General features: G+C 37.5%; 3 protein-coding genes across 3 annotated transcripts; all 3 read right to left on the bottom strand.

The window, feature by feature from the left end:
* Positions 1-226: 226 nt before the first annotated feature.
* LOC125237499 (zinc finger protein 668-like) lies at positions 227-16,701 on the bottom strand. Its single transcript, XM_048144615.1, has 11 exons — positions 15,860-16,701; positions 14,792-14,952; positions 14,136-14,181; positions 13,800-13,990; positions 12,413-12,541; positions 10,929-11,005; positions 9,984-10,100; positions 9,025-9,234; positions 5,952-6,053; positions 4,795-5,014; positions 227-1,572 (listed from the first exon to the last, which is right to left on the bottom strand). Exons 1-11 carry the CDS (start codon positions 16,095-16,097, stop codon positions 1,024-1,026), a joined length of 2,040 nt encoding a protein of 679 aa, XP_048000572.1. The 5' UTR covers positions 16,098-16,701; the 3' UTR covers positions 227-1,023.
* Positions 16,702-17,753: 1,052 nt separating this feature from the next.
* LOC125237541 lies at positions 17,754-20,218 on the bottom strand. Its single transcript, XM_048144664.1, has 2 exons — positions 18,414-20,218; positions 17,754-17,828 (listed from the first exon to the last, which is right to left on the bottom strand). Exon 1 carries the CDS (start codon positions 19,773-19,775, stop codon positions 18,513-18,515), a length of 1,263 nt encoding a protein of 420 aa, XP_048000621.1. The 5' UTR covers positions 19,776-20,218; the 3' UTR covers positions 17,754-17,828; positions 18,414-18,512.
* Positions 20,207-25,607, bottom strand: LOC125237334. Its single transcript, XM_048144327.1, has 4 exons — positions 25,475-25,607; positions 25,218-25,298; positions 20,389-23,345; positions 20,207-20,300 (listed from the first exon to the last, which is right to left on the bottom strand). The coding sequence occupies exons 3-4, from the start codon at positions 23,310-23,312 to the stop codon at positions 20,207-20,209; spliced, it is 3,018 nt and encodes a 1,005-aa protein (XP_048000284.1). The 5' UTR covers positions 23,313-23,345; positions 25,218-25,298; positions 25,475-25,607.
* Positions 25,608-27,361: the final 1,754 nt, after the last annotated feature.

Genomic DNA, 27,361 nt, shown 5'->3' with positions numbered 1-27,361 from the left:
ATTTGTCTCCGTTCCACAAAACACTACGCGATACATCATCATCATCCTCCTTGCGTTATCCCGGCATTTGCCACGGCTCACGGGAGCCTTGGGTTTGCTTTGACAACTAATCCCAAGATTTGGCGTACGCACTAGATTTTACGAAAGCGACTGCCATCTGACCTTCCAACCCGAAGGGTAAACTAGACCTTATTGGAATTAGTCCGGTTTCCTCACGATGTTTTCTTGCACTAATATCAAATGACATTTCGCACATAAATTCCGAAAAACTTATTGGTGCGAGCCAGGGTTCGAACCCGCGACCTCCGGAACGAAAGTCGCACGTACTTACCGCTAGGCTACCAACGCTTCCTACACAACACTACGCGACACATGGGTAACTAAATTAATATTTTCATCTGTGTCCGGTAATGTGAATCCACCAGATACTTTTGGTAACTAACTTAACGAATATACTTAATAGTCTGTAAAATTTAACTAAAGTATGCGTATACACTGAGTACGAATAACTTCGTAACACGACCCTATTTCTATCTCTATCACACTCTGATCCTCTGTCCACCTTTGATTATAATACTTTAACATTTGCACTACTCTCCTATAATCTATTTTACATCACAATACAATGTGAAGACTAGATAAATGCTTTAAACAGAAATACTATCAAAATGGCTTTAATTTTTGGGGGTATTCACTAAGTAGGCGTCATCCATAAGGCACTGGTCCCACCGCGAGCTAGTAAGCTATGAGCTATCGGCTATAAAAAAGAACAAAAGATATCAAGATATATCACTCATGTGCAAATAAAAGAGACACGGCGATGTTTATAGTTACTCGCCCAGCGGTGAGCTATTAAAATCGCCGTGTCTCTTTTATTTGCATGGGGGTGCTTATCTTTTGTTCGTTTTTATAGCCGATAGCTCATAACTTACTAGCTCGCAGTGGGACCAGTGCCTTAATTACGTGACCTCTTTTTTAGTCATTTTAGACTCACATTATTATACCCTGGCTTATATTATTACATTACACCTTACTTTTCAAATCCTCCAAATCGAACAGCGGCACACTATACTCATTTTCACTATCCACTTCTTGTTTCACTAACACTGTCTCAAAACTCATCTTTCTCACACTTAAATCTTCAGGCTCATTGAGCGGCATGCGTTGCAAACCTTTTAAATCCGATGATAAATCGTTTAGGTTGGGCGCCACTGATAGAGGTCCCAAACCTTTGGGTGAATCTTTTAGGTTTGGTGTCACTGACAGCGGTGGCAAACCGTTGGGTGAATCTTTTAGGTTTGGTGTTACTGACTGTGGTGGCAAACCGTTGGGTGTCACTGACAGGGGTCGTAAACCTTTTTGGCCGGGCGCCACTGACAGGGGTCGCAAACCTTTGGGCGGAGCTTTCCTAGCCTGTTTTAAAGCCTTGATCTCTGCCCGTGTCATGTTGAGGTGTTTGAGCTGCTGGTGCACCTTGACGTAGGCCCCGCTTTTGAAGCGGAGCCCGCACTCGGGGCAGGGGTAGGTAAAGTCGGCGTGGCTCTTCTTGTGGCGGGTTAGGACTTGTTTGTTCTGAAACAAGAGTTATTATTTAACATTTTTGTCTTGTTTATTTGGTGATTTTGTCTTTAGATGAACTTAAGAGGGCTTTCATGTGAAAAATAGTGAAATCGCAACCGAGCGCTTAATCATACCGTGTGTGGTATCAAATTAAAGAACTTTCCGAGTAGTTTACAAATATATAACATATTATAGGACTTTTTCTACTTGGTCTAACAAAGTATGAGAAAATGTCCAGAAGTGGCAATAATTGTGATGGGGAAGGCTCGTTTTCAAAAAATTGCCAAAAATATATAATAGAAAATTATAATCACTAAGGCATAAGAGCAATTTAAGTAAACGTTGCAGATTAATTTTATATGAAAATAACTCCGATGTGATGTAGATTTTCAAAGAAATTGTCACTTAATTTTAGGTAATTTCTGAAAAAAAAAAATTAATTCGTCTTAGCCTTGTTTACTCTTTTTAAAAACCTTATAATAAAAATGTAGTCTGAGAAGTTTGTAGTACAGGATACACGTATTATAAATTTACCAGTTTCAGTATTCCAAGTTGTCCAAATTCTACAAATAAGATCGACTAATCCAGCACTATACGCGGGTTTTCCTAAACGTACATCAGAGAAAAGTTCGTAATTAATTTAGTAAATAAGTTTTTTAAAATCCAGTCTTATAAGTATCAAGATAATAAGATGCTCTAATTGAAACTTGAATTAAATATATCTATTAGGTAACGGAAAGTGTAGTATTTCACCGACTAAAAGTATCAATTTTACAAATTATTTCGACATTTTTCTCGAAAGCAGCCTTAAATCGGTTTAAAGAAGAGACTACAAAATGTAGATAGTAATTTCCCGATTAAAGGACCCCGGGCCTAAAGTATGAAAAATGTGGTTTCAGTTAAATGGGCTGGAATTTTGATATTCTGTAGACGTCAGTACTCTGAACAAAAGTCTCTATGGGTGCTACCACGGTTTCCGAGACCCGTTCAAAGTTACGACTGATTTTATACCCTCCTACGAGTTGAGAAAACAAAAACAATGAAATGTAAAATTAAGGGTAAAATAAAAGAAAACCCGCGTCAGAGTAAGTAATCAGTCTATATGCAATACAATATTCTTAATTTGCACACCTATAAAAGAATAATATCTATCAAAAAACTTGTTATGTCTTATGTTCTATTCATTGATATTCGCACAGTCCAGAATGATGTTCAATAGGGCTGTACTCGGGTATTTCACATCTTGTTGATGTCATGCATAACCCAGGTCCATACGACGCTGGCGACATGAGCACAACAACCTAAGTTCGTCCTGCGTTTCGTTTTGAAACGCTATCCACAATTGGTATTTCACAGCGTTTCGGAAACGCGAGCGTATTCTTAAACGGATTAGACCATGCTCATTTAGTTCGTCGAACTCAAAAACGTCATTATTGTCCATGAGCAGTTTGTCTTGTATGTATGCGGGACTTAAATTGATTTGGTAAGTACCAATAGTCAGTTCCTTTAAATAAGCCACGTCGAGTCTGGGAAACCGTGGAAAATTGTTTTTATTCAAAATGTTCCAATTGCCGTTACGCCTACGAAGGTTATTTTCAGCTTCCACTCGAGCTTGCATTAAGTTAACGTCATGGATCCTATTCAGTAACTCCCGAGCTAATGGAATAGTTGCATCCTCCATATAGATATTAACATGATATCTATTAATTATAGCACCAGCTATTTTAAGAAAATTGTTAAGATGGATAATGTGTGCCATAGGAAGCAAACCATCAAAAAACTTAAAAATCGACTTTAAATGGCCATTGCGTGCTTCAACTATACATCTAGACTTGGTAATTATTCTCGATTCATTGGCTGCTTCTGTTGAAAGTTGTCGCTGCCCACGTTCAAGAACTGCTGGCATTTTGCAGTGCATGCCTTTGTTTTGAAGATATGGTACCGAATCTCGATATCCTCGATCCATTAAAAATACATTGCCAACTTGAAACCATTGATCTATACCTGCAACATTTTCTTCAAACTCAACTTTAAGTATGCTCGCATCATTGTTTCTAGAGTCAGAAAAGTAAGGTCCGTGTATATCTAAAATATAGCCATCGGGGGCTACGATTAGACTGGGTTTTACTAAATGTCGTTTTTTATTTCGAAGATTATGAAGTTGACGTTGCTACATTTCAGCCAGTAGTGACCCTGCCTGCTGCGCCGCGGTCCCGGGTTCGAATCCCGGTAAGGGCATTTATTTGTGTGATGAGCACAGATATTTGTTCCTGAGTCATTGATGTTTTCTATGTATATAAGTATTTATATATTATACATATATATCGTTGTCTGAGTACCCACAACACAAACCTTCTTGAGCTTACCGTGGGCCTCAGTCAATCTGTGTAAGAATGTCCTATAATATTTATTTATTTATTATTTACATTTTATCTTTGTTTGACGGCCAGTTTATCGCAAAATAGGTTGGAAATAATATTATGTCAATTGTTTTAAATAATATATAGACGGGGATTAAATCTTATCAACGCCTAGAACTTTGTTATCTGGCACAAAATCAGTCGTAACTTTGAAAGGGTCTCGGAAACCGTGGTAGCACCCATAGAGACTTTTGTTCAGAGTACTGACGTCTACAGAATATCAAAATTCCAGCCCATTTAACTGAAACCACATTTTCCATACTTTAGGCCCGGGGTCCTTTGAAAGCTATCACACTGTTCGCATTTATAATTTATGTGTCTTCCTCTGTCGCGGCTTGGTGTACAGAATTCGCGACCTGGCAAAATAAAACGGTGCTGCCGCACCTTGGAACGTGAAACCAGATCTCGATATTGCTCTAGCACACTTATTATAACAAAAACTTACCGCGAATGCTTTATCACACTGGTCACACGTATGTATGACCGCTATGTGATCCTTCAATCGACTTCGTGTACGGAATTCGCGTCCGCAAGAGAAAAACGCGCGTTTGCCATGACTTGGTACCTACCTGAGACCATATGTCTAATTGACATTTAATTTATGAAAAAAACTCACCGCAAAAGCCTTGTCACACTGGTCGCACTTATGTATTCTTTCCCTCTCGTGTCCCAAATGATGAATCGCTATATGGTCCTTCAATCGACTTCGTGTACGGAATTCGCGCCCGCAGCAGAAAAGCGCGCATTTACCACTCGCGACTCGGTGCCTGAGACCAGATATCTTATAGACGTTTAATTTATGAAAAAAACTCACCGCAAAAGCCTTGTCACACTGGTCGCACTTATGTATTCTCTCCCTCTCGTGTCCCAAATGATGTATCGCTATATGGTCCTTCAATCGACTCCGTGTACGGAATTCGCGCCCGCAGCAGAAAAGCGCGCGTTTGCCGCGACTCGGCGCGTGGGACCACACGATGTGGGAACGAATCTCGCCTTTACTCCAGTAGAAACGCTTGCAATGGTCGCACTGGTATCTGGGAAAGAAAATAAGTTATATTCAAAACAAGCTAGAGGACACTGTACTGAAATGAAGATTACCTGCCTGTCTCAGTGCACACTCATGTCGCTCATATTGGGTGTGCAGCGAAGCGGGGTGAGCAGAGTGCATGTCAAACAATTGAAGGTCATAAAAGTGCTCTGACTTGACGCTGCATAGCAGCAGTTCTCGAAAAGTTTGTACAAAAATTAAGGAAAAAGTTAAATTTGTTTTTATTAATTCCTATTTTGTTACCAAGATTTTGTTGATGAATTTAGATTTTATTAAGTTTTATTTCGTCATTAAGGTTTTCTAGTATGTATATTTTATTAATTATAACAATTAACCTGTATATATCTTACGAAAGTCGACTTATATTACTAAATGTTGGTAACAAAATAGGATCAATTAAAATTTGCTGACGTGGCTATGTACAAAGTTGCCGGGAATTGCTCATAGGGCCTTCGAACGCTCCGCTCTGAGCGTCCACTCAGAAATTTGTGTGAGCTTCAATAGGCCAGTTTCCTATACTTAAAACAAAACATTGTATGCAGTGCACGAAATAAAGCACCGCATAATTGCCGTCAATCACTTGACACTACTGGAATGTTATTCTTAAGGGTCTCTCACACTAATAAATTCATTTATTATGTATAAAAAGGATGAAAATTTTTTTTATGAGAATTTAACCAAAACTGATATACAGGGTGGTTCCTGATAATGACTAGGTTCATTGACCGTGACGTCACTCAATTCAATTTCATATAAATTCCACATTAGCAAGTCGTTCAAATTCGTTTTGACGGTTCTTAAAAAGAAGCTGATTTGACTAAGAGGCAAGTAGCCTATTACAGATTTGTTGAACAAATTAGGACAGTAAAAGGGTCAATTTAGTATTTGAAAACTGTAAAGGTTTGGTAGAACAAAGTGCTTACTTTTTGGTCCTATCAGTGTGCATCCTCCTGATGTGTTGTCGCAGCAAAGCGGGAGTGGTGCATTCGCGGTCGCATTGTGGACACTGCTGTAGCATACGGCGTCTGTAAAACAAATATAGCACTTTTAAATAGTCAACAATGTACAATTATCATCTTATTCTAAATATCAGCGCAAATCTCTTTTGGGGTACCGCAAGGTAGTATCCTCGGTCCCACGCTGTTTCTTATTTACGTAAACAATATCCTTAAACTTAATCTAGATAGTGCAGATATAATTTGTTACGCCGACGATACTGTGGTGTTGTTTCATGGCAAGTCATGGGATAAAGTGTTTGATCTCGCAGAGGCTGGATTAAGAGAGATTATGTTGTGGCTAGACAGTAATCTACTTACTCTAAATATAGCCAAGTCTAACTACCTCGCGTTTACCAAAACATCTGCCTCTACCGTTCCTTCGGGCAGAATGCTAACCATACACTCTAGTGATTGTCATGACCCGGTCAATGGCCCCACTACATACTCCTGTAATAGTATAGCCCTTGCTGAAACAGTCAAATACCTAGGTCTTATAATTGACGACAAACTCTCCTTTAAACAACACATTTCGGCACTATGCGTAAGAGTTAGGAAATGTATTTATATAATGAAGAAAATCCGCTGCTGTACCTCAGAGCATGTGCTACGAATTGTTTATTACTCCCTTTGTCAATCGCTACTGCAATATGGTATCATGGCCTGGGGTAGCGCTACAAAATGCACTTTATTAATGCTGGAAATAGCACAGCGCGCAGTTATCAAGGTGATGTTGCGGAAACATTTCCTTTCTCCAACGGATGCCCTTTACCATGGTTCAAAGCTTCTAAGCGTCAGACGGTTATATGTGCTGAAGGCGGTAATTAGAGCCCATATGATAACCAACAAATTACCAAATTTTTCCCAACTTCTGGCCAAACGGAAATTTAGAGTTCCCCTTCCAAATTATAAATCAACCCTTGCTAGGCGTTCACCTGACTACATGCATCTCCGTATCTATAATAATGTTTGCAAAGTACATAATATTCAACAATCCACTCTGGGTAACACTAAGGTAATCGTAAAAAAGTGGCTATTAACACTATCCTATCATAACACGGAGGCCCTTCTTCGAGTCACCTGATACACTCACATAATTATACGCACACACAAACACACACACACACACACACACATACACACACACACACATACACACTTACACTTATTCGCAGGATGCACTTTTCTTTTCTTTTCTCTCTGTATATTAAGTAGTATTAACTAGCTAAGTTGTTCATACTGCAATATCTGTTTATTATCTCACTGTTAACTCTAGATTGTATAAAGACGTACTGCACTCCAGGGTCCCAAGATACAGGCTCAGCCTAGTTTGGGATCCGCCAGAGAAACCATTTAATGTATTACTGTGTAATGTGTAACAATAAATAATTTTAATTTTAATTTTTAATTTTAATTTTAATTATTGATGCAATCAAAGACATATATAACTCCGTATAGACCGATAAAGTCTAAGAAATAAACGTACCTCAGTACCATACAGAAAAAGGTACGATGATCTAGATGGCATTACACCTTTGGGGTACGCTCAGCTAGATGGCGCTAATATTAATATTTGACATTTTAACACATATAAAGCTAAGAATAGGGGTCAAATTGACAAAACTGAGGTTCAAAAGTTTTAAACCTGTGTCAATAGATGGCAGTCTATGCACATTGATTACACATTTTACTTCGACAGTAACTCTCTATAATATTCGATCCTCTTTGATGCAATGAACAATATTGTTTTAAAACTATATTGGATTAATAAAATAATCTCAATCTTAATAATTATTATTTTACAATAAGATCGTCCGTATAAATTGTATAAAAAATACTAATCTAGAAACTTCTAGAATAAATAAATAAATATTATAAGGACATTCTTACACAGATTGACTGTGGCCCACGGTAAGCTCAAGAAGGCTTGTGTTGTGGGTACTCAGACAACGATATATATAATATACATGTATAAATACTTATATACATAGAAAACATCCATGACTCAGGAACAAATATCTGTGCTCATCACACAAATAAATGCCCTTACCGGGATTCGAACCCGGGACCGCGGCGCAGCAGGCAGGGTCACTACCGACTGCGCCAGACCGGTCGTCGAATAAATTCTAAAAGTCAAAAAAAATTCTAATTGTCAAAAAAAAAAAAGACTAACCAACTGCAACGCGTTTGGTGGAGTTCCCATACAAGTTGGAGTTCAGTTGAGCATGGGTTGCATTGCAGTGCGATTTCGCGCGTGCACCGCAAGGTGGCGCCGTAAGTGCGTTTTCACATTATCCGATCCGATATCGGATGTCGGACCGATATCCCATACATTGCAGGCGCCATCTTGGATTTTTTCTATTGAAATCCTTCCGACATCCGATATCGGATCGGATAGTGTGAAAACGGCCTAAGGCGTGCTTGCTTTTGTATGCAAGGTAGGCGTTCTAGTTTATCCTGTAGTGATTAATTGGTGAGTGAGTGAAGTGAAGTGAGTAATTGGTTGACTGTACTTACTTAACACAGCAAAAGGGAATGTACAAGTTTCTAATGGGTGGCAACGCGCATGTGACACTGTTTGAGTTGCAGGCGTCCATAGGTTACGGTGACCGCTTTCCATCAGGCGGACCGTATACTTGTTTGCCACCGACGTAGTATATATATAAATCCTCCCTCTTTATCTCCGGAATGTTTATTCAGCTCATGAAGTCTCAATCCCTTCTTTGTATGAAACATGGAAGAGTATATTGCGAATTCATTCGGGCGCCACTAGATGGCGCCGTAAGTCTTGCTTGCTTTTAAGATGTAATAGAAGTCGCAAAATATAGTCTGTCTCCCGAATATTTGATTAATCTCATGCAATCTTAATCCCTTGTATGAAATATGGATGGGCACAACGAGTAAGGTAGGTATGTTGCGAAGTCGCTTATGCAGCACCAGGTGGCGCCGTAAGGCTTGCATGCTTTTAAAATGTGACAGAATTCGTAAAAAATATACTTACTCTTTATCTTCTGAGTGTTTATTACGCTCATGTAGTCTAAGACCTTTCTTCGTATGGAATACGGATGGGCAGAGCGAGCAAGGTATGTTGCGAGTTTTCTCATGGATTGCTAGATGGCGCCGCAAGGCTTGCTTCGTTTTGAGATGCTTGGAGCAGAGATCGCAGATGAAGAGCTGGTTGATTGGGTTGCGGACTTCTTCATTGTGTCGCCTGTGGGTATTGTGACGAACGTAAGCAATTTAATTTATATTGATTGAGTACAGTACATGAAACAACCAATCAATGTAAACGCAAACTAAATTAAAGTCGACGCTCATCAGTTACATACGAGTTTTCTGAATATAAGAAGTAAGAACCTACAATCCCCAAAATATGATCTAATACTGTAATACTTACTTCATGAACAAAGGCGCAATACTCAAACCTAGTATGTATCAATCAACTAAACATTTTTGTATAACCTAACCACACAACATTAAAGACAATATTAAACAAAATTAGAATTTTGAAAAAAACCCCGACCGCGACATAGTGGACCAATTTTCATGAAACATGGCTAAGAACACTCCCGACTTACTCAGCTTTCAAACGAAAAAAACTAAATTTAAATCTACGATGCTACGATGTCACATACAGACACACACAGACAGACAGACACGTCAAACTTATAACACCCCGTCGTTTTTGCGTCGGGGGTTAAAAATGACATACTTCATGTGTGTCTTGTAAGTAGGTACATTGTTATCCCCAAAATATAGCCCCATATTAATACAAGCTAAGCACAAATGCATCATACTCATGCGTAAAGTCCGACAGGAAATTGTATAAATTGTAAGAATAGGGACAGCGCACAGTGTTGCCATTTGCCTTGACACCTTTTAATCTCTAAAATTTCTTTGTCTCATTGTATCTACTAAACAACCGTCTCATACCAGATGAGTTTTCGTAAAATGACATACCTCACGTGCGTGTTGTACATGCTTCGGTGGAAAAACACTCGCTCGCATATTGGGCACTCGTGTTCTTGTTCTTTTGTGTGCTGTTGCGCGACATGTTTCTTGAGGTAGGCTGGTCTCCTGAGAGAAAAATATCGATCTTTATATTATTTTCTTAATTTAGTAGTAAACTATTTTGTTTTTATACAAGCTTGTACATTTGAGGAGTGTCTTTTCAAAAAGACTTATTTCTATAAGTCGACAGAGGTTATTTTTATCCATGTCTTCCTAGAGAAATAAACCTTGTTGACTTATAGAAATAAGTCCTTTTGAAAAGTCACTCCTCATTTCTAACCACTCCAAACATAATAAGAAATCGGGAAGTGGGACCTAACAATTTTTTAGCTTATTTAATCAGAGAAGTAGGTCAAATTTTAGATTTTAGTCACAGTACCTAATATCATGCAAAGGTTAGCAACTGTTCTAACCGTGCAGTTAAATAAAATCTTTTTTAACTATAAAACTCCTGTGAGACTCAGACATATTAAAAAAAAAAAGCGGGTTACTCACGTATTAAGTCGATATAACGCTCGACATGTTTCGCTCCATTTTATTTTAATTTAAAAAAAATTGTAAGATGGTTACTCACGTATTAAGTCGATATAACGCTCGACATGTTTCGCTCCATTTCCGAGGAGCTTTCTCAAGAGTAACGACTCCGCCTCTACACGTTGAGAGCGCGGCGCGAGCTCGAGCGTTATATCGACTTAACACGTGAGTAACCCGCTTAATTTTTTTTTTATCAATGAAATCTTATCACTTTAAAAAAAAAACATTATTTCACCTTATTGTATTAAATACCTATATAAGCTAAGTGAGTAGGTAAGTAAGACCCTACTAGATAGCGCTATCTCAAAACTAAACGATTTTTTTTGCACTTGACTGTACCTATTATTATATTATACTGACCTAAATCCTTTGCCACACTCTCCACAGGTGAAAGCTTCGTGGACATGTTCGCTCATCACGTGACTCGATGCCGTTTCCTGCGGAATTTTATAATTACAGTAGAACCCGCTTAAAACGATTCTGAGGGGACCCAGCCAAAAAAGCGTATTATACGGGAAATCGTATTAAACGTGAAAAAATTGTGTTTCATCGTAAACTTTTAATATGGTTACTTTTTCTTGGAACGATAATGCTTTTTTTCTCATTTTTGACATCACTGAACAAAGATGGGACAAAGAATTCATAAACCCAACACCGAAACTCAACACCGCAGCAGTGATAATAAGCGAAGTGTATGTAGCTAGGTACGAACTATCGCACTAACCGCTGAGTTAGGACGACAAATAAGAAATTTATCTTTACGGGTGGCGGCGTCGCCAGAATCGCGTAATTAGTACAGTACAATTAGTTCCAATTTTTGTCACCCGCATAAATAAAGTTGTAAAGTAATGCAAGGTTTTAGATGGTGTATTAAGCGGAGACGTGAGTCGTATTAACCGTGAAAAAATGTCTGAAAACAGGTCTCAAATTGTAGGGACCGGCGTAAAATGGCGTAATATGCGGGAAATCGTATTAAACGTGATCGTTTTAACCGGGTTCTACTGTATTTTCTTTTTTTGGCATGTTGTAATTTCTCCTTCAAAGCTATTTTTAACCCCCGACGCAAAAACGACGGGGTGTTATAAGTTTGACGTGTCTGTCTGTGGCATCTTAGCTCCCGGACGGATGAACCGATTTAGATTTAGTTTTTTTTGTTTGAAAGCTGAGTTAGTCGGGAGTGTTCTTAGCCATGTTTCATGAAAATCGGTCCACAATGTCGCGGTCGGGGGTTTTTTCAAAATTTTAATTTTGTGGTTATGTTATTAGTTAATAATTCATACTAATATTATAAATAGGAAAGCGTGTGTGTCTGTTTGTTTGTCCGTCTTTCACGGCAAAACGGAGCGACGAATTGACGTGCTTTTTTAAGTGGAGATAGTTGAAAGGTTGGAGAGTGACATATGCTACTTTTTGTCTCTTTCTAACGCGAGCGAGGCCGCGGGTAAAAACTAGTGTTACTATAAATTATCTTTAATCATACTCGCTTGGAAATACTACAGCGGTATCGTAACGGCCGCAGGCAATGTAGCGGTCGAGTAATGTCTTAGTTGTTGGATATGGGCATATTTCTCTTAACATTAACCGCCATCTAGCGGCAACTAGCAAATTCATTAGTACCGCTCTACGTCACTAGACGTCGCCGACGGCACAAATTAATCGTGTAGCTCTAAAATGTTGAAGTAAGTACCTATTTTTAACAATAACTCATGATGTAAAATGTTTGTCTTTCCCATCACGGAAGAATTGTGTTGTGCGGAGCCGAAGTCAACACGCAGACTCCCTTTTGATACTTATTAGTCGTGTCGTTTTGGGTCTAGATTATTGGGTATATTTAGTTAGCATACCTTGTCTTTAAACACCCGTTTGCAGATACCACAGCGGTATCGCCGGTAATGCCGCAGTTTGTGCTTGTACATTTGCTCCTTATTGTTGCCGCGACATCGACAAATCTCGCACATGAACTCGCCTGATTCCTGCGAAAAAAGTTTCAGTTCAAGTCCGCTGCAAGCAAGAATTTCAGCTTATCGTGCGAACGGAATTCAAAATAAAATTACAGTACTATTGTAAAGCTTGTGTGCGTAGCCGAATGCACACACGCTTACGAAACGCTCATTATTACCTACTTGTAGTGTAGCCCTCTATATTGCTGTGCCCTTACAGGGTGTCACATGTATACCTCTATGTTCCACTCCATCCATCCATGCTTGTAATGTGATTTGCAATAAATGACTCTATTCTATTCTACTCTATTCTATAATGTCTCTTTCGTAGCTATCTATCTCTATCGCTCTTGCGTATTGGCGCGACAGAGCCAGACTACATTTCGGCAAGATGGCGGCCCTAGGTCACCTGTTCAAAATAGTCCCTCATTTTGTCGGATTTACCGTATTAAACTTTTTTATGAAATAGGCAGCAAACGAGCAGAGGAGCCGCCTGATGGGAAGCATTCATCGCCGCCCATGAACATAAGCAACATCAGGGGAGCCATATGCGTTGCCGACCTTTGAGAACCCTAAATACCTGCTTCTTGAAGAACCCCATATCATAGCGCAAGGGAAACACTTCAAATTGTATTGTATTTTGTGTCCCAATTAGTTCCAACGGCCGCCGCTAGCGTCAATGTTGGACAAGCCCATAAGATGACACGTATTTATGTCATAATGATAAGACTAGCTCAGGACCCGGACAAGTGGCGTACTAGAAGAGAGGCCTATGCTCAGCAGTGGGCGATAAAAGGCTATGATGATGATGTATTTATGTAATTAGCGCCACTCTGTCACGCAAGTTGCGACTAATAGTTATTTGTTATACAAGGGGGCAAAGTTGTATTTTAATGCCGAGTGTGGAATTAAAAAACGAGCAAGTGAAAGGATTCCTCAACACACACTGATCAATAGAATCCTGAACTTGCGAGTTTTTTAACACACGAGAAGTAAAATACATTTGCACCCGAGTGTAACACAAAACTTTTCCCCTCACTATAGCGAGGAAACTACAACGCAAAAAATGCGTTTATCACTGCTTCCAGTAGTTCCACAGGTGGTAAATCATCTTTATTACTAGATTCACCTACTTTTATCAATTTTGAAGCAGTTAATTTGACTTTATTCAAGGTCAAATTACTTTACCCACTAGTGGATAAAATGCGTTTTTACCCGCTGGTATTATAGGACTAAACACGTGTTTCCGTTCCGAGCTAGTGAGGGGAAAAAAAGAAAGAGGTATACTTACCGGAGCATGACCCTTCATATGCGTCAAATAGGGCTCCTCCATGACGAAGCCGATAGCGCAGTCCCCACAGAAGTACCGCATATGTTTCCGGGTCTGCCAGAGCTCACGGAACTCTATCTGTCTCTCTTCCTCCGTTATGGTCACTAACTCTATGTTCTTGTTTACTTCGTCAGAGTAACAGTTTTCTTTTTCTGTGAAAGGTAATCGTTTTACAAGGGGGCAAAGATACCCAATCTAATTGATACCCGAGCAAGCGAAAGATTCCAATATTGAACCGCGAGCATGGTTAATTAAAGATTATTCAGCGTACAATTGTGTAAAAAATATTACACTTACTCTTTGTCTTGTTTGTAAACGGTTTCTTCACTACGTTATTTTTAATCTGAAACAAACATACAATAAATGAACATGGTCATGAAATCTCACAAAATAACCTAACCACAAAATTACAATTATGAAAAAACCCCCGACCGCGACATAGCGGACCGATTTTCATGAAACATGGCATGGAACACTCCCGACTCACTCAGCTTTCAAACAAAATAAAAAACTAAATCTAAATTGGTTCATCTGTTCGTGAGCTACGACGCCACAGACAGACAGACACGTCAAACGTATAACAACCCGTCGTTTTTGCGTCGGGGGTTAAAAACATAAATTCTCAGATAAGAATATACTTATAGTCCTTCTCATTGGTTTCGATGACGGCGACCTCAGCAGATTATGAATTATTTTGCCTGTTATGGGCTCTTATGTGGCTGGCCAGGCCGAACTTGGTCTTAAAGACTCTTTTGCAGGCGTTACAATAGAGTTGGCCAGGTGCATGAACATGGAGTCCCACAAAATTTGAATAAAAAAATCAACCATAGTTATTTTGGTTTGCTTTTGCATTGCAGCTTCAGTTCAAGTCCATCCGTCCAGTAATTTAAGAATATGTAGTATCAGTCATGATAAAAATCGAAATTAACCATAGTAGTTTACTCATAGTTTACCTTTTTCTTTTTTTTCGACGGCATATAGTCCTCATCCTGATCTTTTGCCTTCCTTGGAATCCTTGGCTTTTTTACATGAGGGCTCAGGGTAAAAAAATTCTGTTGTGAGGCAGTTTCTTGAGCTTTCGTCAAGACGTAGCTGGCTAGGTCCAGTTCATCATCTGTGGAAATGAGTTTATCATTGATAAGGAAAGTTTGTTGGCTGATGGTAGTTTAGAAAACCGGCTTAATAATCCACTAAGGGCTATACTGGAAGTAGATGATATTTTTAAGAATAGTCTACTGTAACGGTGGATTATGATGCATTCTCCAATGAGTGTTGTGTTGTTAACTTTTAAATTTAATATTTTATGCACTAACCCCTTAGTTTGTGTCCTACTAATAACATGTGTCTATGGTTACACAAGAAATAAAACTATTCATTCATTCATTCATAACTTTCATAATTGGAATGAATTTCGGAGGTGGACCAGAATTACTCGAATAATGCATTTTTACAGACATTTTTAGGATAGCTTGCCGGATACAAACCCTTGGCCACTGGTCTACTGCATTTGTAATCCCTGGGTTTGGCAGCTCAAAGGTCGCGAATGTTGCTTTCAGCAGTGTAAGGAATTCTAAAGACAATATTTTCAAGGCCAAGAACAAGACACTCAAGTTAATTTTGTTTTTGTATTGAAAATCAGCTGCTTGGCACTCAATTATGTCAAAGAGCCACAATCGATGGCATGAAGCTATTGACACACAGTTTGCCAACCCCTCAATTTTTCTGTATATATAAGTATTTGTATATAATATATACCGTTTCCCCACAACACAAGCCTTCTTGGCTTACTGTGGGGCTCAGTCAATCTGTGTAAGAATGTCCTATAATATTTATTCATTTAATTAGTAGTACCTAAGTAAGCCTACAAGGCAGGATGTCCTGAGTTCAAATCCTGATAACAGCTTTTGAATGTTTATCAGAACTATGTTATTCCTGACTACTATCTATATGTTGTGTTATTCATATAAGTGTAAGTATAAAAAGCGGTGTGAGAAAACAAACTGTAGAACTATTATACTTACCGCTGCTATAAAAAGTAGGCTCAACCTTGATAGTTATCTCCTCAGGCGCATCAGAAACAAATTCATCAACCGTTCCTTCTTCATATTTCTCTTTAACGCTGGAATTAAATTCTTCTGGACCTGTCTCTTCTTCATCTAGGGGCTCCAATTTAATTTCCAAAACATGTTCTATAGGCTCACTTTTTATCACAACATTCACAACTGAAAGAGGATTTTGTAATTCTTCCTCATTTGCCATTTTTATTTAGGTAAGGTAAGAGTAAAATTCTGCTTCATTTAACGAATTAGTTTATGACTGTAAGAACTACATCCTTTTTATTTTTATAGATGAAACACAAGTTTTTCACTTTATTTTAAAGTTTTTGGCACATTTTATTAAGTTTATTCACTGTTTCACTATTTAAGAACTTGAAATTCACATTTACACGAATCACTTTAGCCGAAAACCCCAAAAAGATGGCTGATCTTGTTCTGTATGTGTGTACGTATATTCGTTTTTATCTCCCAAACCTAGCGTTTTTGACAATGACAATTGATACGGCAATCGATTGTCCAGTAGCGTTGCGCAAGTAACTTTCAGCTATTCTAACTAAAAATCAATATATTTTAGAAGTCAGAAACTTTTATCTTCTATTTTAACGCGAAATATATCAATTTGTAAACAATCATTCGAGCCCGGCTTACGAACTGATTGCAAAATACGATGTGATATATCTTTATAATTAATTTAATCAAATGTAGTCTCTGTTTGTATCAAATCTAAATTAGTAGCAAACAAAACAAATTCCTTTCAGAGGAAGGGAGCCCAAAGGGAAAAGGAAGCTGTACTAATACTAATAATACTCTCTGAGGGGATGGCGGTCATGGCGTGGACATCTTTTTTTCTAGTACTATTTTTTTTAAAGTTTGAGGTCAAAAACGCAAACAGTCTTTCTTGAATTTTTTTATTTCTTTAATGTCCAAAAATATTTTGTTTTGTTACTACTTTTCGAAATTTCATTCGCAAGACTTACAACATTACCTAAGAATCCTAACATGGGGCAAACAATGTAAAAGGGCTTAAATTAACATTTGTCTGAATAAAACAATAAATTAACACAAATAAAAATACACAAAAAGAAAATTAATGTATAAAAAAAAAAATTGGTTGTCTGTAAAGTCGGTTTACGGACGGTAGTTTAACGTGATAACGTCAAACATTACAGTAGTATAGACAGGGGTGGTCAGAGTATAGCAAAAGGGGCCCGATTCTGGGACTTTTTTCACGTTTTTTTGTTCTTATTTGAAAGAATGCATTAAAATAAGCATCTTTTATAAATTAAAGTTTTTTAAAAACCTACTAATTTAGGAGTTAGAGTGGTGCAAAGTTGCAAAATTTTCCCGTAGCATTACTAAGGCGCCAGAGACAGAAAGCGATATCGACGGAGCCCCGCTTACGCTTACGCGGGGCTCCTATTCTGTGCAGTTTGGCCTTCGGCCGTTTGAAGATAACTAACGAACCTAACCTATACCTATATAAAAGTCGTCATTTTGTATCCTAGACCATTTGCGAGACACGCGTTAATTTTATTAAAGTGCTAGTGCCATTTACTAATCTTAGAACCCTAATATCTCAGTAAATATTAATGGAAAAGAAAAAGTTTATATAACAAAACATCTGTACCAAAGGGGGATATTCAATACATATTTGATTATGATAATTAGTAATAGTTATTTAGTGTTCCTTTAATCATAAATACTGGCCTGAGTTCTCATTGAATTATAACTCAGTGAATATTCAGTTACTGCTTCGCTTTTATATATATAATTAATCTGGGTTTAGAAAACTTGATATCTCAATTATAAGGCATCAATATTATTATTATAATGTGGTCATCCTTACCTCTATATATATATATGTTACAGTGCTCCGAAGGTCCCCAACCATCGCAGCCTTTCATTAACAGCTAATGGTAGTCATCTCTCCAATCTGTTTAAAGATTGTTAAATTGATTCCTTCTGAATCACTAAGCACTTAATCTAAGACACAGTTATGGATAGATCAAGGTTAGGAATTATTTCACACAATAAGAATTATTGGGTTTAAACGTTCAAGACATTCTCAAAGGTGGACACATGCGAACATTCAACATACATCCCTCATTCATCAGGTTATGCCAGTCACTCTGTTGGATCTCCTGACTACAAACATGAAGCTCACGTGCTAAGGTTCTGGAAATCTCGAAACAACCTATATGGAAGACATCTCCAGATCTGATACTAAGACGACGGTGCACCGTATCCACAATTTCTATAGTCTCTATCCAGCCCGACATGGCTAAAGAAATTAGAGTTCATGAAAGCATGGTAACATATAAATTAATTCATCATGTCGATCGTCGTTTTATACTTTCTAATTGGGATATTTATAAATATTGGTTTATTCTAAATACTTAGCTTTATCTCGTTAACTGCGAATTGGAGATCTTCGTGCACAAACACTGATTCTAATATAGTTTATGAATTTAAAGTTTAAGAGTTTACTCACAAAATATGAAAACAAGATGTCACTCACCCATAGACAAATTTACTTATTTTTTCTTTTCTTCATAATGTTGCTATTTACAATTTTTACAATCATCGCGTGTTTCGCGACACTCCCGCCTCTCAGAAATTAATTTATGGCTGACATCAAATCTCGCGTCCATCTATGAATTTTTTGCATAGCTTGGACCGCGGCAGTTCTGCGTTGAGCACCTGAATCAACAGCTTGACTCGAGGCTTCTTCATTGTCAGATTCTGTGTCAGTAATGGGAGTTTGTACTGGAGCAGTATCCTCTCTTTGTGTCAAATCTGAATCTATCAACAATTCACTGTGGTCATTTAAATTTAATTCATTTTCGATATCATTATTTGAATTTTTATGATTGTCCTCAGAACTTCCTGCACTTGTAGAGTCGTACGCCTGAGTCTCATTAGTTCTCAATGGTAAGGTCTGAGATTCTTCTTCTTCTAAGTTAATGCATACGCCTCTAGCTTCATTGTCTAAGGATGTTCTGATAGGATCTTGGAAAGACGTATCTTCATCAGCTTCCAAAGGATATAAATGTGCTATTGACCTTGTGAATACACCGTTTTCTACTTTAACCTTTGCAATTCTACATAAACCGTCTTTTCCTTTGATTAATTCTGAGATTGTTCCCACCTTCCATCCTTCCCTATTCTTGGCTTCACCCTTTATTTGTACTACATCTCCAATCCTTGGAATTCTCTGACACCTCACCCTTGCTTGTTTGGGTGAATTTCGATATCTTTCTCTTAAGCTCAACAAGTACTGGTTTAAGAACATTTCCTTGTATTCGGCCATTATCATGTTGCCTCGGTTCCATCCTTCTATAAGTTGTTTTTTAATAAGTGAACCGGATAATGGTAAGCTTTCAGTGAGTACTTCGACACTGAAACACTTTCCTGGTGTCAGAAAATCTGCAGGTTTGAGAATGTGATCTACATTTGCTCCCACATATGTGAGCGGTCTTGAATTGATTACTGCCTCAGATTCTTTCATTATTGTCAATAACTGGTTATCAGTTAAAATGTGCTTTTCCAACGTTCTTTTTAAACAATGTTTCACTATAGAAATCAATCTTTCATATACTCCGCCATGCCAAGGGGCCAGTTGGGGGATAAACTTCCATTTCAAGTTAGTTTTGAATCTTTCTTCATCTGCAAGTGTTTCCCCTAGCAGTCTGAATTGTGTTGCATTATCAGTCAATATAAGTGCTGGCACCCCTCTAGTGGCTATGAATCTTCTAAATGCCATGAGGCACTCACTGGTGCTCAGGTCCTTAACAACTTCCAAGTGTATTGCTCTTATCACTAGACATGTAAACAAACAGATCCATCTTTTCCTTGGACCGTTTTCTGTCTTTACGGTCATGGGTCCGAAGTAGTCTGCTCCTGTGTAAGTAAATGCAGTTGTATACTTTACTCTTTCTACCGGTAATGCAGGAGTCTTGGGTAGTTCGTATGGACCTCCTCCGTGTTTCACACATCTTGGACATTTACCTATCGTTTTTTGGACCCTTGATCTTCCTTGAGGTATCCAATATTTCTGACGTATAAGGCTTAAGGTATGAGGTACCCCAACATGAAGATTCCTTTCATGAGTCTCTTTTATGAGTTTTTCAGTAAATTCACAATCTTTTGGCAAAAGGATTGGATGTTTTGCATCAAATGTTAAATCTGAATATGTCAAGCGACCGTCACAGCGTAAGATTCCATTTGTGTCACAGAACAAACCTAAGTTGCGAGCTAGACTTGTCTTTTTTCCTTGTACTTCTTCTAAAAACCATTTTTCTTGTAGCTGTCTTATTTCTTGTACTTCAGGGTCTTGGTTAGGCCCAGAACAAGATTTGGTTGACAAGGCTTTTGCTCCTTGATGTTCTTCTGTCTTGGACGGACCCTCCCCCAATAGAAGAGAAACTTCAATATTCGGATTTTTCGGCCAAGTTTTCACATCATGTTTTAAGAAGACGGGTCCTTCTAGCCACCTTTTCCTCTCTTCTGATGAGGCATTCGGCCGCGTTGCGACATCAGCTGGATTTTGTCCAGATGGAACATATCTCACAACCAGTTTTTTGTTCTTTTTGATTTCTTGTATTCTTCTGGACACGAACGGTTCCAATAGTTTGTCTGAGTAAAACCAGCTTTTCACTATTTGGCTGTCAGTCCATAATATCATCTCACTTATATTCAACTGCAGGAATTGTAGTACATAGTTTATAAGTCTACTTCCAATTAAAACGCCCAACAATTCGAGTTTAGGTATCTTCAGATTTTCTTGATCTTTGATGGGTATAAGTCTTGATTTACCTATCACAAATTGTACGTTATTTCCTTGTACCAAGTATACAACAGCCGCATATGCCACCATCGAAGAATCTGTGAAACAATGCAATTGTGCTTTCTTCTCATTTGGTACAGTCATCTTTCTTGGTAGACTTATTGATTGAATTTCATCTAGGTCTTCCCGTATATTTATCCATTCTTGTTTCCTTTCATTAGATAACGAGCTGTCCCATTTGATCTTTTCCTTCCATAGTTTTTGTAGAAGTAACTTGGCTGGTAATACTATGGGTACACTAAAGCCACACGGATCATATATTGCAGCAATGGTTTTAAGAATTCCTCTTTTAGTTATAGCATTTGTCTTGTTTATCTGTGCTCTAAGATGTAATGAGTCTTCTTGTAATTTCCAGTTTAAACCTAAAGTTTTCACTGTTGTTTCTGGTGCTGCATCTGGTATTTGATCAAGAAAATCCTTTGAGTTAGAGCTCCATTCTCGTAGGTTCATTGATATATCGGAGAACTTTTCCTTTGCCTCTTTGTACAAGTCGATTGCTTCATCTAATGATTCTGTACCGGTAAGTAAATTGTCTACATATATGTTTTTAGCAAGTTGTTTTGTGTAATTTCCTTCGCATGTTTGGAGATGAGTTTTGATCGTCGCATTTAACAAGAATGGACTGGATATAATTCCAAAGGGAACTCTAGTGAATCTGTATTGTACAAGATTGTTTTCTGTAACAGGTTTTTCAGTATTCTTAAGCCATAGAAATCTAGTTACATCTCTATCGTCATTATTCAATCCAACTTGTAGAAATGCCTTTTCAACATCTGCTGTCAATCCTATATCGTGACATCTAAATTGAATCAATAGACCAGTTAGATCTTCCAGCATCATGGGACCAGCATATAAGCATTCATTAAGACTTTTCTGATTCTTTACCTTTGCTGAGGCATCATACACTAGTCTGAGAGCCTTACCTGGAGCCATTACTCCGTGAAAAGGTAAGTAATGTACAGGATGTTTCTTCTCTTTAACATTAGGGACCCTTTCTATAATTCCTCTCTGTAATTGTTCATTCAGTGTCTTGTCGTATATCGACAAGGTGTTTTTATCTAGTCTTTTTACTAGTCCTACCAGTCTTCCATATGCTAATCCATAGTTGGTGGGTAACTCTGGGGGATAATCCTGCCAAGGCCAACTGACATAATATCGGCTTTCCACTAGCTTGGTATTTTCATTAAAGTGTTTAATAGCTTCTCCTTCTCTATTTGTGTTAGGTGAGTCGACGATACCTATAGATTCTAGATCCCATAAAGTCTTCATCGATGCATTGTCCAGTGGCAAGTCAGGTTCATTTAATTTGGTTTCGTATGCGGCCTGAAAGTACGTGAGTGCAGATAAATCATCTCCCCTTTCCTTTCTTGACCGACCGGATAAGATCCAACCAAACATTGAGTTCACAAGATATAAATTTTCTTTTATTTCTACCCTTTCAGGCAACATAATGGATTGATAGTAATCGTTACCAATCAGGATATCAATGCGATCCTCCAGAGATCCGTCATCGGCTAAAACATACTTATTGTGGTGTTCCCAGTCTAAGAAATCTTTATTTTGTGTGCATACTTCTCTCGTGATTGTAGGTACTACATTGACATATATAATCCTTGAGTTATTATTTTTCGATTGCAGACAAAGTCTAACTAGAGGGCTTTCAATTTCGCGCGGTTCTTCCTTACCGAAAGTGAATACTGTGAGGTGATGGTTTTCTTCAGGTTCTAAATTGAGATTTTTCGCAACACTTTGTAAGACGTAGCTCCTCATACTGCCGTTATCTAAAAGTACACGGCATTTCTGTGCAGTTTTGTCTCTTCCTATAGCGTTGACAATTATCGTCTCAAGCACAGTAGATCCGCAGTCACTGACATGTAAAGAAGTGGTCGTTTCTTTCTTAGACTGGTCCCTAGATGGACAGAGTGCTCTATTGTGCTGTCCCCTTTTACCACAATGCGGGCAAGTTTGTATTTTAGCTTTGCACATTCTTCCTAAATGGCCCAGCCCTAAGCACTTGTAGCAGCGATTATTCAGTTTTGCCTTTCTGAGTTGCAATGATTTGACTTTGGTACACTCATCGTTGAAATGATTTCCACTACAGAATATGCATGAAAACTTCCCTTTCTTTTGAACAGGTGCAGAGGTATTCTCTTCATCAATTAGTTTTCTTTTGTTATGATATGTCTTTGTAAACGCTGTCAAAGTTGGTTTAAATTTCTTACGCATATTGCATTTGACGTTGGGCTTTCTTTGGAAGGAGGAAGTATTAGTTTTTTCCCTTTGGGATAGAATTCGTGACTTGATCTCAGCCAAGGACTCTTCCCCTTCTAATTGTTCAGTTGTTAAGATGCTTATATCATCCGCATTAGGGTTACTAGCCATCTTAAAATACTGGTACAATTCTGTATTGAAACGGGTAACTACAGCTTGCAACTTAGCTGTAGTGATCTTAGCTTGATCATATTCTTCATCATTCCATGATCTTGACGCACAAAGCTCCTTGGCTTTATTAGATAGATTCTTTATTTCTGACACAAATTTATTTAATCTTTCTATATGGATTTCTTCCATTTTTTCAAAATACTGCAATTCTTATAATGAAACCTGAAATCATCATAATTCCACGGTTATTCATATAGTCTCTTAATAGACTCAGTGTTATTCATTAATTTGTTTACGGTAAGTGACTTTCTAGTTAAAATTTGCTGATTGATTGTACCGACTGTGAATTTATTTCATCGACCAATATCCCTTTATGGTATATATTAAACTTTATTAATTACTGGTCGTCATTCTAGAAATTAAACTTGTCAATCAAAACTTTATTATATTCACGTCCCTCACATAGTTCGGCTTAGTTTATTTAATTTTAATACCCGAACATGACAAACTTTACATTTAAATGTTTCATTAATTTAATTTGGACGTGAAACTAATCCCTTTTATTAATTAATATTCATATCCAGGTCCCACATGGTTTGGTTTAGGCACACAGGCCCTAATTACCAAACCGGAGTGACACATCTTATAGTTTATTACTCTTAATTGACCTGGAGCTGACACGACCATGCCTTGATCATTATTAATTTCAAATCCAAGTCCCAGTATTTCGGCTTAGTTTGGTTACCGACCCGATGACACAACCCTTTGTTTGCCACCGTTAATTGACTTGGTTTGAACTGGCCATACCCTTGGGTTAATTTAATTTTTGAATCCAAGTCCCACTATTTCGGCTTAGGATAGTTACCGACCAGATGACACAATCTTTTGTTTGCCACCGTTAATTGACTTGGTTTGAACTGGCCATACCCTTGGGTTAATTTAATTTTTGAATCCAAGTCCCACTATTTCGGCTTAGGATAGTTACCGACCAGATGACACAATCTTTTGTTTGCCACCGTTAATTGACTTGGTTTGAACTGGCCATACCCTTGGGTTAATTTAATTTTTGAATCCAAGTCCCACTATTTCGGCTTAGGATAGTTACCGACCAGATGACACAATCTTTTGTTTGCCACCGTTAATTGACTTGATTCAACCTGGCCAAACCCTTGGGTATATTTAATCTTTGAATCCAAGTCCCACTATTTCGGCTTAGGATAGTTGCCGACCAGATGACACCTTTTGTTTGCCATCGTTAATTGACTTGACTCAACCTGTCCAAACCCTTGGGTATATTTAATTTTCGAATCGAAGTCCCACTATTTCGGCTTAGGATAGTTACCGACCAGATGACACCTTTTGTTTGCCACCGTTAATTGACTTGATTCAACCTGGCCAAACCCTTGGGTATATTTAATTTTCGAATCGAAGTCCCACTATTTCGGCTTAGGATGGTTACCGACCAGATGACACAACCTTTTGTTTGCCACCGTTAATTGACTTGATTCGACCTGGCCATGACCATGCACATTGGGTCTGTCTTTAATGTAACAGGGATCTTAGAAACAATTTCTAGTTTTAATTTTAAATATTCACAGACAGCACAAACAATTCTTTTAATTAAACCCTTTTCATTTATTTATTTTTCATTAATGCAATTGACTACTCATTGTTTATTTAGTTTAGAATGACTAAACTTAATTTCATTCATTACTCCATGTGCTTTATTTTAAATGTTCACTTCATATAACACAAATATCTAATTTATTATGTGTTATCAGACAATACTTAAGATCACATGTAATTTCAGGTAGCCAACACTGCTTTAGTAATTTTAAACTGCCCCTTTCACAAAGGGATCCTTCATAGTATGAAATGTAAATGTGACATCATTACTCACAAGTAATTCTCTTATGTTATATTTATTTGTACTTAATTGTCTTTGATAAACAATGTAGTATGTAACTATTATAAACTGATTTATTTCTCATTATCAATTAGTTATTTATCTAGTATCAATGTGAGTTTAGTTGTGAGAGAGTAGTTCAATCTTTTAGGACAAATCATTTCACTGTAAGTAGGAAATTTACGTACCTGATTTATTCAAGAAACTGATTTCCAATAAGTAGCCTTTTCACGTGAAATTTTCTCACATTTCCATGTGCGATGGGAAACCTTAGTGAGTAAATAACAATTACTTTATTATGAGGTGTTTCCTAGTATTTGTAGTTTAAAATCAGTGACAATTTAATTCAATTTATAAATTGCGGAAAGTTTCCGCCATTGTGATTTCATTTTATCTCTAATACTTAACAAAACGCTTTAGAAGTATGTAACATAAATGTTCTCACCTGTAAGGACAATAGCTTGTTCCTTATTTTTGATTCACGAGCACTTTTGCTTGAAAGTTTATCTAACTTGCAAATAAACAAAGTTCTCTTCCACACTGATGGTGATTGCTTACTGTAAAAACGTCATTAATGTCACTTCACTAATACGTTTCGTTCAGTGATCGGAAATACTTATTTCAATTTCAAATTTTGCCAAAATTCTTATTTAAATAATGGCATAAATTAATTTATTATTTACTGTGATTAATTTTCATTATTGAAAGTCGAATTTATTTACAAATAAAAGGATTTTCAATATCGATTTTCCAATATACGGTTGACAACGCCATCTGCGGAAGAGTAGCCAAACTAAAAGTCTCCTCCTATGCTAACGCCATCTATGAGAGAGTAGTCACACCATGAAGACTCTCTCGCGCTAACGCCATCTATGAGAGAGTAGTCAAACCATGAAGACTCTCTCGTTCTAACGCCATCTATGAGAGAGTAGTCAAACCATGAAGACTCTCTCGCTTTAACGCCATCTATGAGAGAGTAGTCAAACTATGAAGACCACTCTATCCAATCTTTAGCTGAAAAGGGTATCACAAACTGAGGGTATAATAAATAAAGTACAAACAATTTCTTTATTTTGAAGAATTCGTCGCCTGAAGCTTCCACCTGAGATTATGCTGAAAATGTTTTGACATGATAACATATTTTAAGTACTATAAACGAGGTACTTATGATTTAAGATACTGTAAATTAAGTACCAATCTTACTACACCCTTTCAGGGTCCATGTATTGTAGAATGTATTTGCACCGCTCCTCCACAGATGTCGCCTCAATCACATGATTTAATTATTCTCATTTATTTATCTTTCTGACTGTATTTCAAAATAGGATGACTACATTCGTTTTATTGAAGCCTTTGTTTACTTTATAGCAAATATAAGTAGAATATATGCTCATTAATCAGATCCCCATCATCATTCCACCAAAAATATGTACCAAAGGGGGATATTCAATACATATTTGATTATGATAATTAGTAATAGTTATTTAGTGTTCCTTTAATCATAAATACTGGCCTGAGTTCTCATTGAATTATAACTCAGTGAATATTCAGTTACTGCTTCGCTTTTATATATATAATTAATCTGGGTTTAGAAAACTTGATATCTCAATTATAAGGCATCAATATTATTATTATAATGTGGTCATCCTTACCTCTATATATATATATGTTACAGTGCTCCGAAGGTCCCCAACCATCGCAGCCTTTCATTAACAGCTAATGGTAGTCATCTCTCCAATCTGTTTAAAGATTGTTAAATTGATTCCTTCTGAATCACTAAGCACTTAATCTAAGACACAGTTATGGATAGATCAAGGTTAGGAATTATTTCACACAATAAGAATTATTGGGTTTAAACGTTCAAGACATTCTCAAAGGTGGACACATGCGAACATTCAACATACATCCCTCATTCATCAGGTTATGCCAGTCACTCTGTTGGATCTCCTGACTACAAACATGAAGCTCACGTGCTAAGGTTCTGGAAATCTCGAAACAACCTATATGGAAGACATCTCCAGATCTGATACTAAGACGACGGTGCACCGTATCCACAATTTCTATAGTCTCTATCCAGCCCGACATGGCTAAAGAAATTAGAGTTCATGAAAGCATGGTAACATATAAATTAATTCATCATGTCGATCGTCGTTTTATACTTTCTAATTGGGATATTTATAAATATTGGTTTATTCTAAATACTTAGCTTTATCTCGTTAACTGCGAATTGGAGATCTTCGTGCACAAACACTGATTCTAATATAGTTTATGAATTTAAAGTTTAAGAGTTTACTCACAAAATATGAAAACAAGATGTCACTCACCCATAGAC

The sequence above is a fragment of the Leguminivora glycinivorella genome, chromosome 21 (assembly GCF_023078275.1).
Source record: "Leguminivora glycinivorella isolate SPB_JAAS2020 chromosome 21, LegGlyc_1.1, whole genome shotgun sequence".
In the NCBI taxonomy this organism is placed as follows: Eukaryota; Metazoa; Arthropoda; class Insecta; order Lepidoptera; family Tortricidae; genus Leguminivora; species Leguminivora glycinivorella.
Note: the sequence above shows the minus strand (reverse complement) of the source record. Positions and strands in the feature narration are given on the sequence as shown.